Raw genomic sequence first — 16,678 nt, 5'->3', positions numbered from 1 at the left:
GTCCACTCCACCATTCAATCATGGCTGATTTCAACTCCATTTACCCGCCCTCTCTCCATAGCCCTTAATTCCTCGAGAAATCAAGAATTTATCAACTTCTGTCTTAAAGACACTCAACGTCCCGGCCTCCACCGCCCTCTGTGGCAATGAATTCCACAGACCCACCACTCTCTGGCTGAAGAAATTTCTCCTCATCTCTGTTCTAAAGTGACTCCCTTTTATTCTAAGGCTGTGCCCCCGGGTCCTAGTCTCCCCTGCTAATGGAAACAACTTCCCTACATCCACCCTATCTAAGCCATTCATTATCTTGTAAGTTTCTATTAGATCTCCCCTCAACCTCCTAAACTCCACTGAATATAATCCCAGGATCCTCAGACGTTCATCGTATGTTAGGCCTACCATTCCTGGGATCATCCGTGTGAATCTTCGCTGGACCCGCTCCAGTGCCAGTATGTCCTTCCTGAGGTGTGGGGCCCAAAATTGCTCACAGTATTCTAAATGGGGCCTAACTAATGCTTTATAAAGCTTCAGAAGTACATCCCTGCTTTTATATTCCAAGCCTCTTGAGATGAATGACAACATTGCATTTGCTTTCTTAATTACGGACTCAACCTGCAGGTTTACCTTGAGAGAATCCTGGACTAGGACTCCCAAGTCCCTTTGCACTTCAGCATTATGAATTTTGTCACCGTTTAGAAAATAGTCTATGCCTCTATTCTTTTTTCCAAAGTGCAAGACCTCGCACTTGCCCACGTTGAATTTCATCAGCCATTTCTTGGACCACTCTCCTAAACTGTCTAAATCTTTCTGCAGCCTCCCCACCTCCTCCATACTACCTGCCCCTCCACCTATCTTTGTATCATCGGCAAACTTAGCCAGAATGCCCCCAGTCATCTAGATCGTTAATAAGAACAGCTGTGGCCCCAACACTGAACCCTGCGGGACACCACTCGTCACCGGTTGCCATTCCGAAAAAGAACCTTTTATCCCAACTCTCTGCCTTCTGCCTGACAGCCAATTGTCAATCCATGTTAGTACCTTGCCTCGAATACCATGGGCCCTTATTTTACTCAGCAGTCTCCCGTGAGGCACCTTATCAAAGGCCTTTTGGAAGTCAAGATAGATAACATCCATTGGCTCTCCTTGGTCTAACCTATTTGTTATCACTTCAATGAATTCTAACAGGTTTGTCAGGCACGACCTCCCCTTACTAAATCCATGCTGACTTGTCCTAATCCGACCCTGCACTTCCAAGAATTTAGAAATCTCATCCTTAACAATGGATTCTAGAATCTTGCCAACAACCAAGGTTCGGCTAATTGGCCTATAATTTTCCATCTTTTTCCTTGTTCCCTTCTTGAACAGGGGGGTTACAACAGCGATTTTCCAATCCTCTGGGACTTTTCCTGACTCCAGTGACTTTTGAAAGATCATAACTAACGCCTCCACTATTTCTTCAGCTATCTCCTTTAGAACTCGAGGATGTAGCCCATCTGGGCCCGGAGATTTATCAATTTTTAGACCTCTTAGTTTCTCTAGCACTTTCTTCTTTGTGATGGCTACCATATTCAACTCTGCCCCCTGACTCTCCGGAATTGTTGGGATATTACTCATGTTTTCTACTGTGAAGACTGACGCAAAGTACTTATTCAGTTCCTCAGCTATTTCCTCGTCTCCCATCACAAAATTACCAGCGTCATTTTGGAGCGGCCCAATGTCAACTTTTGCCTCCCGTTTGTTTTTAATGTATTTAAATAAACTTTTACTATCATTCCTAATGTTACTGGCTAGCCTACCTTCAAATTTGATCCTCTCTTTCCTTATCTCTCTCTTTGTTATCCTCTGTTTGTTTTTGTAGCCTTCCCAATCTTCTGACTTCCCACTACTCTTTGCCACATTATAGGCTTTCTCTTTTGCTTTGATGCATTCCCTAACTTCCTTTGTCAGCCATGGCTGCCTAATCCCCCCTCTGATAACCTTTCTTTTCTTTGGGATGAACCTCTGTACTGTGTCCTCAATTACTCCCAGAAACTCCTGCCATTGCTGTTCTACTGTCTTTCCCACTAGGCTCTGCTCCCAGTCGATTTTCGTCAGTTCCTCCCTCATGCCCCTGTAGTTACCTTTATTTAACTGTAACACCTTTACATCTGATTCTACCTTCTTTCTTTCAAATTGGAGATTGAATTCGACCATATTATGATCACTGCCTCCTAAGTGCTCCCTTACTTTAAGATCTTTAATCAAGTCTGGCTCATTACATAACACCAAGTCCAGAATGGCCTGTTCCCTCGTGGGCTCCATCACAAGCTGTTCCAAAAAGCCCTCCTGTAAACATTCAATGAATTCCCTTTCCTTGGGTCCATTGGCAGCATTATTTACCCAGTCCACCTGCATATTGAAGTCCCCCATGATCACGGTGACCTTGCCTTTCTGACATGCACTTTCTATTTCGTGGTGCATCTTGTGCCCCTGGTCCTGACCACTGTTGGGAGGCCTGTACATTATGGTTTTTTTGCCTTTGTGGTTCCTCAACTCTACCCACACAGACTCCATATTATCCGACCCCATGTCGTTTAGTGCTATTGATTTAATTTCATTCCTAATTAACAAGGCAACCCCGCCCCCTCTGCCTACCTCCCTGTCTTTTCGATAGGTTGTGAATCCCTGGATGTTTAAATGCCAGTCCTGAACCCCCTGCAACCATGTCTCTGTGATGCCTACCACATCATACCTGCCAGTCACAATCTGGGCCACAAGCTCATCTACCTTGTTCCGTACACTGCGCGCATTTAAATATAGCACCTTTAATTCTCTATTGACTGTCCCTTTTTGTTTTCTTAGTGTGGTGGACCTTGGTTTACTGAGCCTTCCCATACACTGTCATATTTTGTGGGATGGGGACAATCGTAACCACTCTTGAGTTTTGTCTGTTCGTGTTTTTTTGTATTCCTAAGCAGCTACGCTTCCCACTGATTACTTCACCTCTTGGTTCCCTGACTTTCTCTTCCCCCCCAATCTTTCGTTTAGCCAGGAGAGCTGGCTTTAACCGGGCCAAGGCGGTGCTGCATAGGAAGGGGGTGAGATTCGGAATGCTGCAGCCAACGCGATTGTGGGTCACGTATCAGGATCGACACCACTACTTTGAAACGCCTGAAGGGGCTTGGACCTTTATCCAAACGGAAAAATTGGACTCAAACTGAGGGTCTGTGGTTGTGGGGGGGGGGGGATGTAGATTGTATACAGGGTTTTAACTACGCGTAAGGAATGTTCCACGGGTGGGGCGATCGATGGGGATGGGGGAAGAGATTTGATGGGGGGGGGGGGACAGTGAGGAATGTGGGCGCCGGTGCTGCAGCGAGGGGAGGCCCAGGGATGGGGGAATTGGGATAAGGCCGCAACAGGAGCTGGCTCAGGAAAGCGCGGGCTTTTTCCCGGGTTAGGTAAGGGCGGGGGGGGGGGGGGGGGGGGGTGGAGGAGCGCAAGGAGGAGGGGGGATTTCCACACCCGGGGGGGGGGGGGGGTCAACGGGAAGGCGGGGGAAGCCGGGGTCAGCAGACTTACGGAAGTGTTATGGGGGGAGCAAAAGAGCTAGATTTGGATCTAGCGGGGGGGGGGGGGGGGGGGGGGGGGGGAATAGGGTTGCTGCTGCATTGGCCGAGGGGGAACTGAAAACGGAAGAGGTGGTCGGGGCGGGGGTTCCCCGTCTGGGGGACTGGAGGGCACGGGAGGCACGGGCACGGGACTGGCCTAAAACAGGAGATGGCTAGTCGGCAAGGGGGGGGGGGGAAGCCCCCCCAATCCAGCTGATAACGTGGAATGTGAGGGGCCTGAACGGGCCGGTTAAGAGGGCCCAAGTCTTCGCGCACTTAAAGGGACTGAAGGCAGACGTGAAGGCAGTCATGCTTCAGGAGACACATTTGAAGGTGGCAGACCAGGTCAGGTTAAGGAAGGGATGGGTAGGACAGGTATTCCAATCGGGACTGGACGCGAAGAACAGAGGGGTGGCAATACTGGTGGGGAAGCGGGTGTCGTTTGAGGCCAAGAACATAGTAGTGTACAATGGAGGTCGATATGTGATGGTGAGCGGTAGGCTGCAGGGGGCGTGGGTGGTATTGGTAAATGTATACGCCCCGAACTGGGACGATGCTGGATTTATGAAGCGTATGTTGGGGCGCATTCCAGACCCGGAGGTAGGAAGCTTGATAATGGGGGGGGGGGGATTTTAACACGGTGTTGGACCCAGCATTAGATTGTTCCAGATCTAGGACCGGAAAGAGGCCGGCTGCGGCCAAGGTGCTTAGGGGGTTTATGGACCAGATGGGGGGAGTAGATCCGTGGAGGTTTGCCAGGCCTCTGGCCAGGGAATTTTCTTTTTTCTCCCATGTACACAAAGCCTACTCCCGGATAGATTTTTTTGTTCGGAGCAGGGCGCTGATCCCGAAAGTGGAGTGAGCGGAGTATTCGGCCATAGCCATCTCGGACCACGCCCCGCACTGGGTGGAACTGGAGTTAGGAGAGGAGAGGGACTAACGCCCGCTGTGGCGTCTGGATGTGGGATTACTGGCGGATGAGGGGGTGTGCGGGAGGGTGCGGGGGTGTATTGAAAGGTATTTGGAGGCCAACGGCAACGGGGAGGTGCAGGTGGGGGTAGTATGGGGGTAGCTGAAGGCGGTGGTCAGGGGAGAGTTAATCTCCATCAGGGCTCACAGGGAGAAAAGAGGGCAGGGAAAGGGAGAGGTTAGTGGGGGAGATTTTAAGGGTGGACAGGAGATATGTAGAGGCCCTCGAGGAGGGGCTACTCAGGGAGCGGCGGAACCTCTAGACGGAGTTCGACCTGTTGACCACAGGGAAGGCAGAGGCACAGTGGAGGAAGGCACAGGGGGCGATATATGAATATGGGGAGAAGTCGAGCCGGATGCTGGCACATCAGTTCCGTAAGAGGATGGCAGCGAGGGAGGTAGGTGGAGTCAAGGATGGAAGGGGAACGACGGTGTGGAGTGCGGTGAAAGTAAATGAGGCATTTAAGGCCTTCTATGAGGAGCTGTACAGATCCCAGCCCCCAGCGGGGGAAGAGGGGATGCGACGATTTTTGGACCAACTGAGGTTCCCGAGGGTGGAGGAGCAGGAGGTGGCTGGTTTGGGGGCGCCAATTGGGTTGGAGGAGCTGATTAAAGGACTGGGGAGCATGCAGGCGGGGAAGGCCCCGGGGCCGGATGGGTTCCCGGTTGAGTTCTACAGGAAGTATGTAGACCTGTTAGCCCCGTTGCTGGTGAGGACTTTCAATGAGGCAAGGCCTGCCCCCGACAATGTCGGAAGCGACGATCTCTTTGATCCTGAAGCGGGATAAGGACCCACTGCAATGTGGATCGTACAGGCCGATTTCGCTCCTTAACGTGGATGCTAAGTTGCTGGCAAAAGTGCTGGCTACGAGGATCGAGGACTGTGTCCCAGGGGTGATTCACGAGGACCAGATAGGATTTGTAAAGGGCCAGGCAGCTAAACACCAATGTGCGGCGGCTCTTAAACGTGATAATGATGCCATCGGTGGAGGGAGAGGCGGAGATATTGGCAGCTATGGACGCGGAGAAGGCCTTTGACCGAGTAGAGTGGGAGTATCTCTGGGAAGTGTTGCGGAGGTTTGGGTTTGGGGAGGGGTTTATCAGTTGGGTTAAGCTCCCATATAGAGCCCCGGTGGCGAGTGTGGTTACAAATCGGCGGAGGTCGGAGTATTTTCGGCTGTATCGAGGGACGAGGCAGGGGTGCCCCCTGTCCCCCCTGTTGTTTGCATTAGCAATTGAACCTTTGGCCATGGCATTAAGGGAGTCCAGGAAATGGAGGGGACTGGTCCGAGGAGGAGAGGAACATCGGGTGTCGCTGTATGCAGACGACCTGTTGCTGTATGTGGCAGATCCAGTGGAGGGGATGGTGGAGGTCATGCGGATCCTAAGAGAGTTTGGGAACTTCTCGGGCTATGAGCTCAATGTAGGGAAAAGTGAGCTCTTTGTGGTGCATCCAGGGGACCAGGGAAGAGGGATAGACGACCTACCGTTGAGGAGGGCGGAAACGAGCTTTCGGTACTTGGGGATCCAAGTAGCTAGGATTTGGGGGGCCCTGCATAAACTTAATTTGACGCGGCTGGTGGAGCAGATGGAGGAGGATTTCAAATGATGGGACATGTTGCCACTCTCGCTAGCGGGCAGAGTACAGTCGATTAAAATGATGGTCATAGATTATCATAGAATTTACAGTGCAGAAGGAGGCCATTTGGCCCATCGAGTCTGCACCGGCTCTTGGAAAGAGCACCCTACCCAAGGTCAACACCTCCACCCTGTCCCCATAACCCAGTAACCCCACCCAACACTAAGGGCAATTTTGACACTAAGGGCAATTGATCATGGCCAATCCACCTAACCTCGGTCCTCCCAAGGTTTCTTTTTGTGTTCCAGTGCCTTCCAATTATGGTCACCAAGGCCTTTTTTAAGAGGGTATTTAAGAAGGAGCATTATGGGTTTTTTGTGGGCAAACAAGACCTCGAGTGTAAGGAGGGGGTTTCTGGAGCGTAGTAGAGATGGAGGAGGGCTGGCACTGCCGAATCTGGGTGGCTACTATTGGGCAGCCAACGTGGCGATGATCCGTAAGTGGGTGATGGAGGGAGAGGGGGCGGCATGGAAGAGGTTGGAGATGGCGTCCTGCAAAGGAACGAGCCTGGGGGCGCTGGTGACGGCACCGCTGCCGCTCTCGCCGACAAGGTACACCACGAGTCCGGTGGTGGCGGCAACGCTAAAGATCTGGGGGCAGTGGAGACGGCACAGGGGTGCGACGGGAGCCTCAGAGTGGTCCCCGATCAGAGACAACCATCGGTTTGTCCCAGGAAGGATGGACGGGGGGTTTCAGAGCTGGCACTGGGCAGGGATTAGAAGAATGGGGGACCTGTTCATCGATGGGACGTTTGTGAGCTTAGGGGCGCTGGAGAAGTTTGGGCTACCCCCGGGAAACGCTTTCAGGTTCATGCAAGTGAGGGCGTTTGTGAGGCAGCAGGTGAGGGAATTCCCGTTGCTCCCGGCACAGGGGATTCAGGACAGGGTGATTTCGGGTGTATGGGTCGGAGAGGGCAAGGTGTCGGCGATATATCAGGAGATGAAAGAAGAGGAGGCGGCTCTGGTAGAGGAGCTGAAGGGCAAATGGGAGGAGGAGTTGGGGGAGGAGATTGAAGAGGGTCTGTGGGCTGATGCCCTAAGTAGGGTTAATTCCTCTTCCTCGTGTGCCAGGCTCAGCCTGATACAGTTTAAGGTTATTCACAGAGTGCATATGACGGGGGCGAGGCTGAGTAGGTTCTTTGGGGTGGAGGACAGATGTGGGAGGTGCTCAGGAAGCCCAGCGAATCACGCCCATATGTTCTGGTCGTGCCCGGCATTGGATGGGTTTTGGAGGGGTGTTGCGAGGGCTATGTCTGAGGTGGTGAAAGTCCGGGTCAAGCCAAGCTGGGGGCGAGCACTATTTGGGGTGGCGGACGAGCTGGGAGTGCAGGAGGCGAAAGAGGCGGTATCCTGGCCTTTGCGTCCCTGGTAGCCCGGCGGAGGATTTTGCTATTGTGGAAAGACGTGAGGCCCCCCAGCGTGAAGGCCCGGGTAAACAACATGGCTGGGTTCATTAAGCTGGAGAGGATAAAGTTTGCCTTGAGAGGGTCTGTGCAGGGGTTCTACAGGCGGTGGCAACCGTTCCTAGACTATCTCGCGGAGCGGTAAATGGAGGTCGGTCAGCAGCAGCAGCAACCCAGGGGGAGAGGGGGGGCGTTTCTTTCGGGGGGGGGGGGGGGGGGTGTTGTATAAGGGTGGGTGGGGAAAGGGTTTTTTCCTAGGGGCACTTGAGAAAGGAAAAACATAAACATATGGGAAAGTCAATATGTGCGGGAGGAACCCATTGTACAAAGTTCTGTAGTATGTTGGATTGATATGTTTATGTCTTGCTATGCAACATCTCTTTTTTTTTGTGATGAATGATCAAGGCAGGGCTGCTCCTTATTCCCCTTGCTATTCATATTGGCTGTAGAGTCTTTGGCGAAGGCCATGAGACAAGATCCTTTGATATTTGGACTGCACTGTGGTGGAAACAGCATTCGAACATAAAAACTAGGAGCAGGAGTCGGCCATCTGGCCACTCGAGCCTGCTCCGCCATTCAATGAGATCATGGCTGATCTTTTGTGGACTCAGCTCTTTTGTGGGCTGAATGATTTACTTTGGTCCGTAAAATCCGATCACTGAATTCTATGATCAGGGAAGAGAAATAAAATGTATTCTATTCATCTATTCAAATCTCGTTTCTTTGGTATCTTCTAAAGCTCTTTGTAATCATTATTCTATCTTCAGATTAAATTCTGATGAAGTCGATGGCCCCACTGAAGAATATAAAACTCGAGGTATGTCCAATCTCGAGTGGTACAGTGCCAGAGTTGGTGTGGAATTATCCAATAGTTTGAATTGAGTCTTTTAAATAAAACAGTATAAGGTGTGCCTTGCATGATTTCAATTGGAATTAAGAGATGATTTGAATGAAGCATTTTAGACTGTAGCGATTTATCACATCTCAAAGTGCATAAGAACATAAGAACTAGGAGCAGGAGTCGGCCCCCTAAATTCCAACGAGTACAGTCCCAGTCTACTCAACCTCTCCTCGTAATCCAACCCCTTCAGCTCTGGGATTAACCTAGTGAATCTCCTCTGCACACCGTGCATCGGAGGTGGAGGGAGTGAATGTTTATGGTGGTGGATGTGGAAATCTTACCTATAACAAAAAGCAAATCCATTAACCTGGCTTACCCTCTTACAAACTCTTGATCATCTCCAAAGTTCACTTCCATATCATTGAAAGTTCCATATGGATTAATGAGATGGCTGTTTCTCCAAAGAAAAAGAAAAAGTGTTGGTCAGTTCATGTAACAATTACATGGATATGAACAATAAGAACCTGGAGTATAAAAGCAAAGCTGTGGAGAGAGTATACTTAATCTTCAAAAATGCTGCAATATATTATGGCACTGTATATCAACTATTAAGCATGTGATTATCCACATTGAGTTCATGATCTTTGGCACGGGATCAGTGGTGAGCTGGCAAGGTGGGTACAGAACTGGCTAGGTCATAGAAGGCGGAGTAGCAGCAATGGAGGGATGCTTTTCTAATTGGAGGGCTGTGACTAGTGGTGTTCCACAGGGATCAGTGCTGGGACCTTTGCTGTTTGTAGTACATATAAATGATTTGGAGGAAAATGTGACTGGTCTGATTAGTAAGTTTGCAGACGACACAAAGGTTGGTGGAATTGCGGATAGCGATGAGGACTGTCAGAGGATACAGCAGGATTTAGATTGATTGGAGACTTGAAAATGAAATGAAAATCACTTGTCACAAGTAGGCTTCAAATGAAGTTACTGTGAAAAGCCCCTAGTCGCCACATTCCGGCGCCTGTTCGGGGAGGCTGGTACGGGAATTGAACCGTGCTGCTGGCCTGCCTTGGTCTGCTTTCAGAGCCAGCAATTTAGCCCTGTGCTAAACCAGCTCCGACTTGGGCGGAGAGATGGCAGATGGAATTTTATCCGGACAAATGTGAGGTAATGCATTTTAGAAGGTTTAATGCAGGTAGGGAATATACAGTGAATGGTAGAACTCTCAAGAGTATTGAAAGTCAAAGAGATCTAGGTGTACAGGTCCACAGGTCACTGAAAGGGGCAACACGGGTGGAGAAGGTAGTCAAGAAGGCATACGGCATGCTTGCCTTCATTGGCCGGGGCATTGAGTATAAAAATTGGCAAGTCATGTTGCAGCTGTATAGAACCTTAGTTAGGCCACACTTGGAGTATAGTGTTCAATTCTGGTCGCCACACTACCAGAAGGATGTGGAGGCTTTAGAGAGGGTGCAGAAGAGAGTTGCCAGAATGTTGCCTGGTATGGAGGGCATTAGCTATGAGGAGAGGTTGAATAAACTCGGTTTGTTCTCACTGGAACGACTGAGGTTGAGGGGCGACCTGATAGAGGTCTACAAAATTATGAGGGGCATAGACAGACTGGATAGTCCGAGGCTTTTCCCCAAGGTAGAGGGGTCAATTACTAGGGGGCATAGGTTTAAGGTGCGAGGGGCAAGGTTTAGAGGAGATGTGTGAGGCAAGTTTTTTTTACACAGAGGGTAATGGGTGCCTGGAACTCGCTGCCGGAGGAGGTGGTGGAAGCAGGGATGATAGTGACATTTAAGGGGCATCTTGACAAATACATGAATAGGATGGGAATAGAGGGATACGGACCAAGGAAGTGTGAACGATTTTAGTTCAGACAGGCAGCATGGTCGGTGTAGGCTTGGAGGGCCGAAGGGCCTGTTCCTGTGCTGTACTTTTCTTTGTTCTTTGAGAGGCATTGTGTTCCCCTGGTTTCTCAGTGGTTGTAGTATCGTGTGTGATATTGAGCCATAGAAACCAGGAGAGTTTCAGGATTGATAGTTGGCGTGTACGTTAGTTGATCACAAGCTTGAGAGTTAAAGTGAACCCTGCAGAATAGTGTATCTGCATGAGTGAGGACATGGCCGGGCCTAATATGTTCTTCTCCACACTTGAAAATGAAAAGGAAATCGCTTATTGTCACAAGTAGGCTTCAAATGAAGTTACTGTGAAAAGCCCCTAGTCGCCACATTCCGGCACCTGTTCGGGGAGGCTGGTACGGGAATTGAACCGTGCTGCTGGCCTGCCTTGGTCTGCTTTCAAAGCCAGCTCTTTAGCCCTGTGCTAAACCAGCCCCTATGGCACTTGATGGCATTGACAGTCTAGGCTCTTACATGAAGAGTAGCCACAATTGGCAAGTTATCAGGGCACTTTGTGCATCTACAAAATCGTGTCCCAATAAGACGATGAGTGCAGAAAATTGAATGCAAAGAATATCACAAAGAGCAACACAGAATTTCAACTGTGCTTTTCCAAAGCAACCTGAACATGTCCCAGAAAGTCACCTTGAATGATCAAACACTGATTGTACAAAAATGTTCTTCTAAGTAAGTCAATGGAAATTGAGCAAAAAGCGTGATGTAATGATAAATGCAAATATTTAAGTCAATAAGCAGTAGGAGCAGAAGGGAGAGGGGAAAGGAGAAAGGCTAAACAACAAGTTATGTTTCTAAAGCTAACCTGCGAAACATGGCAGTTCCAGTCATAAGACCAGTCACCTTTTAGCGAGTGTTCAAAAGTTTTAAGAAGTTAAGTTTTCTTGTTAAATTATCTGGAATGGCACTGCAGCCTCACGGTCCCGAGGTCCCAGGTTCGATCCCGGCTCTGGGTCACTGTCCGTGTGGAGTTTGCACATTCTCCCCGTGTTCGTGTGGGTTTTGATCCCACAACCCAAAGATTGTGGTGGCAAAATAGATATATCCACTTTGGATACTGTTGAGGGAGATGGCTCACCAGGGGAAGGCAGCAGCAGCCAGGTTCATGGCACCGTGGCTGGCTCTGCTGCGCAGCTGGGCAGGAAGAAGACTGGCAGGGCTATAGTGATAGGGGACTCAATTGTAAGGGGAATAGACAGGCGGTTCTGTGGACGCAATCGAGACTCCAGGATGGTATGTTGCCTACCTGGTGCAAGGGTCAAGGATGTCTTGGAGCGGCTGCAGGACATTCTGGGGGGGGGGGGGGGGGGGGGGGGGGGGAAGAGAGAGGGAGAGAAAGAGGGTGAACAGCCAGCTGTCGTGGTGCACATAGGCACCAACGATATAGGTAAAAAACGGGACAAGGTCCTACAAGCTGAATTCAGGGAGTTAGGACTTAAACTAAAAAGTAGGACCTCAAAAGGTAGTAATCTCAGGATTGCTACCAGTGCCACGAGCTAGTCAGAGTAGGAATGTCAGGATAGATAGGATGAATGTGTGGCTCGAGAGATGGTGCAAAAGTGAGGGATTCAAATTCCTGGGGCACTGGACCCGGTTCTGGGGAGGTGGGACCAGTACAAACCGGACAGTATGCAACTGGGCAGGACTGGAACAGATGTCCTAGGGGGAGGGGGGGGGGGGTTGCTAGAGCTGTTGGGGAGGGTTTAAACTAATGTGGTGGCAGGGGATGGGAACCGATGCAGGAAGTCGGAAGGTAGTAAAACAGGGACAGAAACAAAAGGCAGTAAGGGGGAAGTGTAAGGCAGAGAAGCCATAGTCAAAAATCAAAAAGGGCGACAGTACAAGGTACAGTGACTGACGGGAGCTCAGTGAATAGGACCAGGAATACTAAAAGAAATAAAATGGGAAGTGAAAACATTCATGGTAAGCGACGCAGCAGGTTGTTACATGAAGATATGGCTTCAACGACTAGGAAAATTAGGAGAAAAGTTAAGAGGAAATATAACTTAGGAGAGGTTACTGATCGAGGTGTTAAGATTCAAAACAGAGGTATAAAAGCCAGCATAAGTGTACTTTACCTGAATGCTCATAGTATTTGGAATAAGGTAAATGAGTTGATGGCGCAAATCATCGTGAATTACTATGATTTAGTGGCCATTACTGAAACATGGTTAAAGGATGGTCACGACTGGGAGTTAAATATCCAAGGGTATCAAACTATTCGGAAGGACAGAGTGGATGGTAAGGGAGGTGGTGTAGCTCTGTTATTTAAGGATGACATCCGGGCAATAGTAAGGGATGACATCGGTGCTATGGAGGATAAGGTTGAATCCATTTGGGTGGAAATCAGGAATAGTAAGGCGAAAAATTCACTGATAAGAGTAGTGTATAGGCCACCAACTAGTAACATTATGGTGGGGCAGGCAATAAACAAAGAAATAACTGATGCACGTAAAAATGGTACAGCAGTAATCATGGGGGATTTTAATCTACATGTCGATTGGTTTAACCAGGTCGGTCAAGGCAGCCTTGAGGAGGAGTTTATAGAATGTATCCGCGATAGTTTCCTAAAACAGTATGTAATGGAACCTACGAGGGAACAAGCGGTCCTAGATCTGGTCCTGTGTAATGAGACAGGATTGATTAATGATCTCATAGTTAGGGATCCTCTCGGAAGGAGTGATCACAATATGATGGAATTAAAAATACAGATGGAGGGTGAGGAGGTAAAATCAAACACTAGTGTTTTGTGCTTAAACAAAGGAGATTACAATGGGATGAGAGAAGAACTAGCTAAGGTAGACTGGGAGCAAAGACTTTATGGTGAAACAGTTGAGGAACAGTGGAGAACCTTCCAAGCGATTTTTCACAGTGCTCAGCAAAGGTTTATACCAACAAAAAGGAAGGATGGTAGAAAGAGGGAAAATCGACCGTGGATATCTAAGGAAATAAGGGAGAGTATCAAATTGAAGGAAAAAGCATACAAAGTGGCAAAGATTAGTGGGAGACTAGAGGACTGGGAAATCTTTAGGGGGCAACAGAAAGCTACTAAAAAAGCTATAAAGAGTAAGATAGATTATGAGTGTAAACTTGCTCAGAATATAAAAACAGATAGTAAAAGTTTCTACAAATACATAAAACAAAAAAGAGTGGCTAAGGTAAATATTGGTCCTTTAGAGGATGAGAAGGGAGATTTAATAATGGGAGATGAGGAAATGGCTGAGGAACTGAACAGGTTTTTTGGGTCGGTCTTCACAGTGGAATAACATGCCAGTGACTGATGGAAATGAGGCTATGACAGGTGAGGACCTTGAGAGGATTGATATCACCAAGGAGGTAGTGATGGGCAAGCTAATGGGGCTAAAGGTAGACAAGTCTCCTGGCCCTGATGGAATGCATCCCAGAGTGCTAAAAGAGATGGCTAGGGAAATTGCAAATGCACGAGTGATAATTTACCAAAATTCACTGGACTCTGGGATGGTCCCAGCGGATTGGAAATTAGCAAATGTGACACCACTGTAGATAGGCAGAAAGCGGGTAATTATAGGCCAGTGAGCTTAATGCCGGTAGTCGGGAAGATGCTGGAATCTATCATCAAGGAAGAAATAGCGAGGCATCTGGATGGAAATTATCCCATTGGGCAGACGCAGCATGGGTTCATAAAGGGCAGGTCGTGCCTAACTAATTTAGTGGAATCTTTTGAGGACATTAACAGTGCGGTAGATAACGGGGAGCCAATGGATGTGGTATATCTGGATTTCCAGAAAGCCTTTGAAAAGGTGCCACACAAAAGGTTGCTGCATAAGATAAAGATGCATGGCATTAAGGGGAAAGTAGTAGCATGGATAGAGGATTGATTAATTAATAGAAAGCAAAGAGTGGGGATTAATGGATGTTTCTCTGGTTGGCAATCAGTAGCTAGTGGTGTCCCTCAGGGATCAGTGTTGGGCCCACAATTGTTCACAATTTACATAGATGATTTGGAGTTGGGGACCAAGGGCAATGTGTCCAAGTTTGGAGACGACACTAAGATGAGCGGTAAAGCAAAAAGTGCAGAGGATACTGGAAGTCTGCAGAGAGATTTGGATAGGTTAAGTGAATGGGCTAGGGTCTGGCAGATGGAATACAATGTTGACAAATGTGAGGTTATCCATTTTGGTAGGAACAACAGCAAAAGGGATTATTATTTAAATGATAAAATATTAAAACATGCTGCTGTGCAGAGAGACCTGGGTGTGCTAGTGCATGAGGTGCAAAAAGTTGGTTTACAGGTGCAACAGGTGATTAAGAAGGCGAATGGAATTTTGTCCTTCATTGCTAGAGGAATGGAGTTTAAGATTAGGGAGGTTATGCTGCAATTGTATAAGGTGTTAGTGAGGCCACACCTGGAGTAGTGTGTTCAGTTTTGGTCTCCTTACCCGAGAAAGGACGTACTGGCGCTGGAGGGTGTGCAGAGGAGATTCACTAGGTTAATCCCAGAGCTGAAGGAGTTGGATTACGAGGAGAGGTTGAGTAGACGGGGACTGTACTCGTTGGAATTTAGAAGGATGAGGGGGGATCTTATAGAAACATATAAAATTATGAAGGGAATAGATAGGATAGATGCGGGCAGGTTGTTTCCACTGTCGGGTGAAAGCAGAACTAGGGGGCATAGCCTCAAAATAAGGGGAAGTAGATTTAGGACTGAGCTTGGGAGGAACTTCTTCACCCAAAGGGTTGTGAATCTATGGAATTCCTTGCCCAGTTTAGAATACCCAATTCTTTTTTTTTTCCAATTAAGGGGCAATTTAGCGTGGCCAATCCACCTACCCTGCACATCTTTGGGTTGTGGGGGTGACACCTACGCAAACACGGGGAGAATGTGCAAACTCCACACGGACACGGACTCAGGGCCGGGATCGAACCTGGGACCCCGTTGCCGTGAGGCAGCAGTGCTAACCACTGCGCCACCGTACCGCCCCAAATCAGCTGTTGATGTATTGCAGAACCACTTTCATGAGAATATTAGCAGGCAATGAGTAAAAAACACGGGACTTGATGACCTTACTTGAGTTAAGTGATGACAGGGAAAATTTCTGCTGTCCCTCCAGCTCTGCTGCCCAACCCATTTTCCTGAGTCAAGAGGCAGGATTTCTGGTGCCAAGACATGCCTACCACTGCCAACAAAAATTGAGGGGCATTAAAAATGAAGAGCCCTAAAGTAGTTAGCTCTGCTTTGTATGCCAACAAAGGTAGGTGCAGGCAATTGGACGGAGAGGCACGCCCCCAATAAACATGATTAGAGATGCTGGGGATTGAGGGTGATTTAGAGATGTGGATCAGAAATTGGCTAGCTGAAAGAAGACAGAGGGTGGTGGTTGATGGGAAATGTTCAGAATGGAGTACAGTCACAAGTGGAGTACCACAAGGATCTGTTCTGGGGCCGTTGCTGTTTGTCATTTTTATAAATGACCTAGAGGAGGGCGCAGAAGGGTGGGTGAGTAAATTTGCAGACGACACTAAAGTCGGTGGTGTTGTCGACAGTGCGGAAGGATGTAGCAGGTTACAGAGGGACATAGATAAGCTGCAGAGCTGGGCTGAGAGGTGGCAAATGGAGTTTAATGTAGAGAAGTGTGAGGTGATTCACTTTGGAAGGAATAACAGGAATGCGGAATATTTGGCTGATGGTAAAATTATTGGAAGTGTGGCTGAGCAGAGGGATCTCGGTGTCCATGTACATAGATCCCTGAAAGTTGCCACCCAGGTTGATAGGGTTGTGAAGGCCTATGGAGTGTTGGCCTTTATTGGTAGAGGGATTGAGTTCCGGAGCCATGAGGTCATGTTGCAGCTGTACAGAACTCTGGTATGGCCGCATTTGGAGTATTGCGTACAGTTCTGGTCACCTCATTATAGGAAGAACGTGGAAGCTTTGGAACGGGTGCAGAGGTGTTTTACCAGGATGTTGCCTGGTATGGAGGGAAAATCTTATGAGGAAAGGCTGATGGACTCGAGGTTGTTTTCGTTAGAGAGAAGAAGGTTAAGAGGAGACTTAATAGAGGCATACAAAATGATCAGGGGGTTAGATAGGGTGGACAGTGAGAGCCTTCTCCCGCGGATGGAAATGGCTAGCACGAGGGGACATAGCCTTAAACTGAGGGGTAATAGATATAGGGCAGAGGTCAGAGGTAGGTTCTTTACGCAAAGAGTGGTGAGGCCGTGGAATGCCCTACCTGCAACAGTAGTGAACTCGCCAACATTGAGGGCATTTTAAAGTTTATTGGATAAGCATATGGATGATAATGGCATAGTGTAGGTTAGATGGCTTTTGTTTTTTGACTTCCC

General features: G+C 48.5%; 1 protein-coding gene across 5 annotated transcripts in view; it reads right to left on the bottom strand.

Annotated features, from left to right (window-relative positions):
* Positions 1 to 16,678, bottom strand: part of LOC140405375 (signal transducer and activator of transcription 5B-like) — a 304,409-nt gene that overhangs the window by 11,337 nt on the left and 276,394 nt on the right. For 4 of the 5 annotated variants that reach the window (XM_072493700.1, XM_072493697.1, XM_072493701.1 and 1 more), the window contains one exon: positions 8,818 to 8,892. In XM_072493700.1, coding sequence (XP_072349801.1) covers positions 8,818 to 8,892 — 75 coding nt within the window. Of the gene's footprint in view, positions 1 to 8,817; positions 8,899 to 16,678 lie in introns of all 5 variants that reach the window. The other variant, XM_072493699.1, reaches the window with a different exon arrangement.

The sequence above is a fragment of the Scyliorhinus torazame genome, chromosome X (genome assembly GCF_047496885.1).
Source record: "Scyliorhinus torazame isolate Kashiwa2021f chromosome X, sScyTor2.1, whole genome shotgun sequence".
Lineage (NCBI taxonomy): Eukaryota > Metazoa > Chordata > Chondrichthyes > Carcharhiniformes > Scyliorhinidae > Scyliorhinus > Scyliorhinus torazame.
Note: the sequence above shows the minus strand (reverse complement) of the source record. Positions and strands in the feature narration are given on the sequence as shown.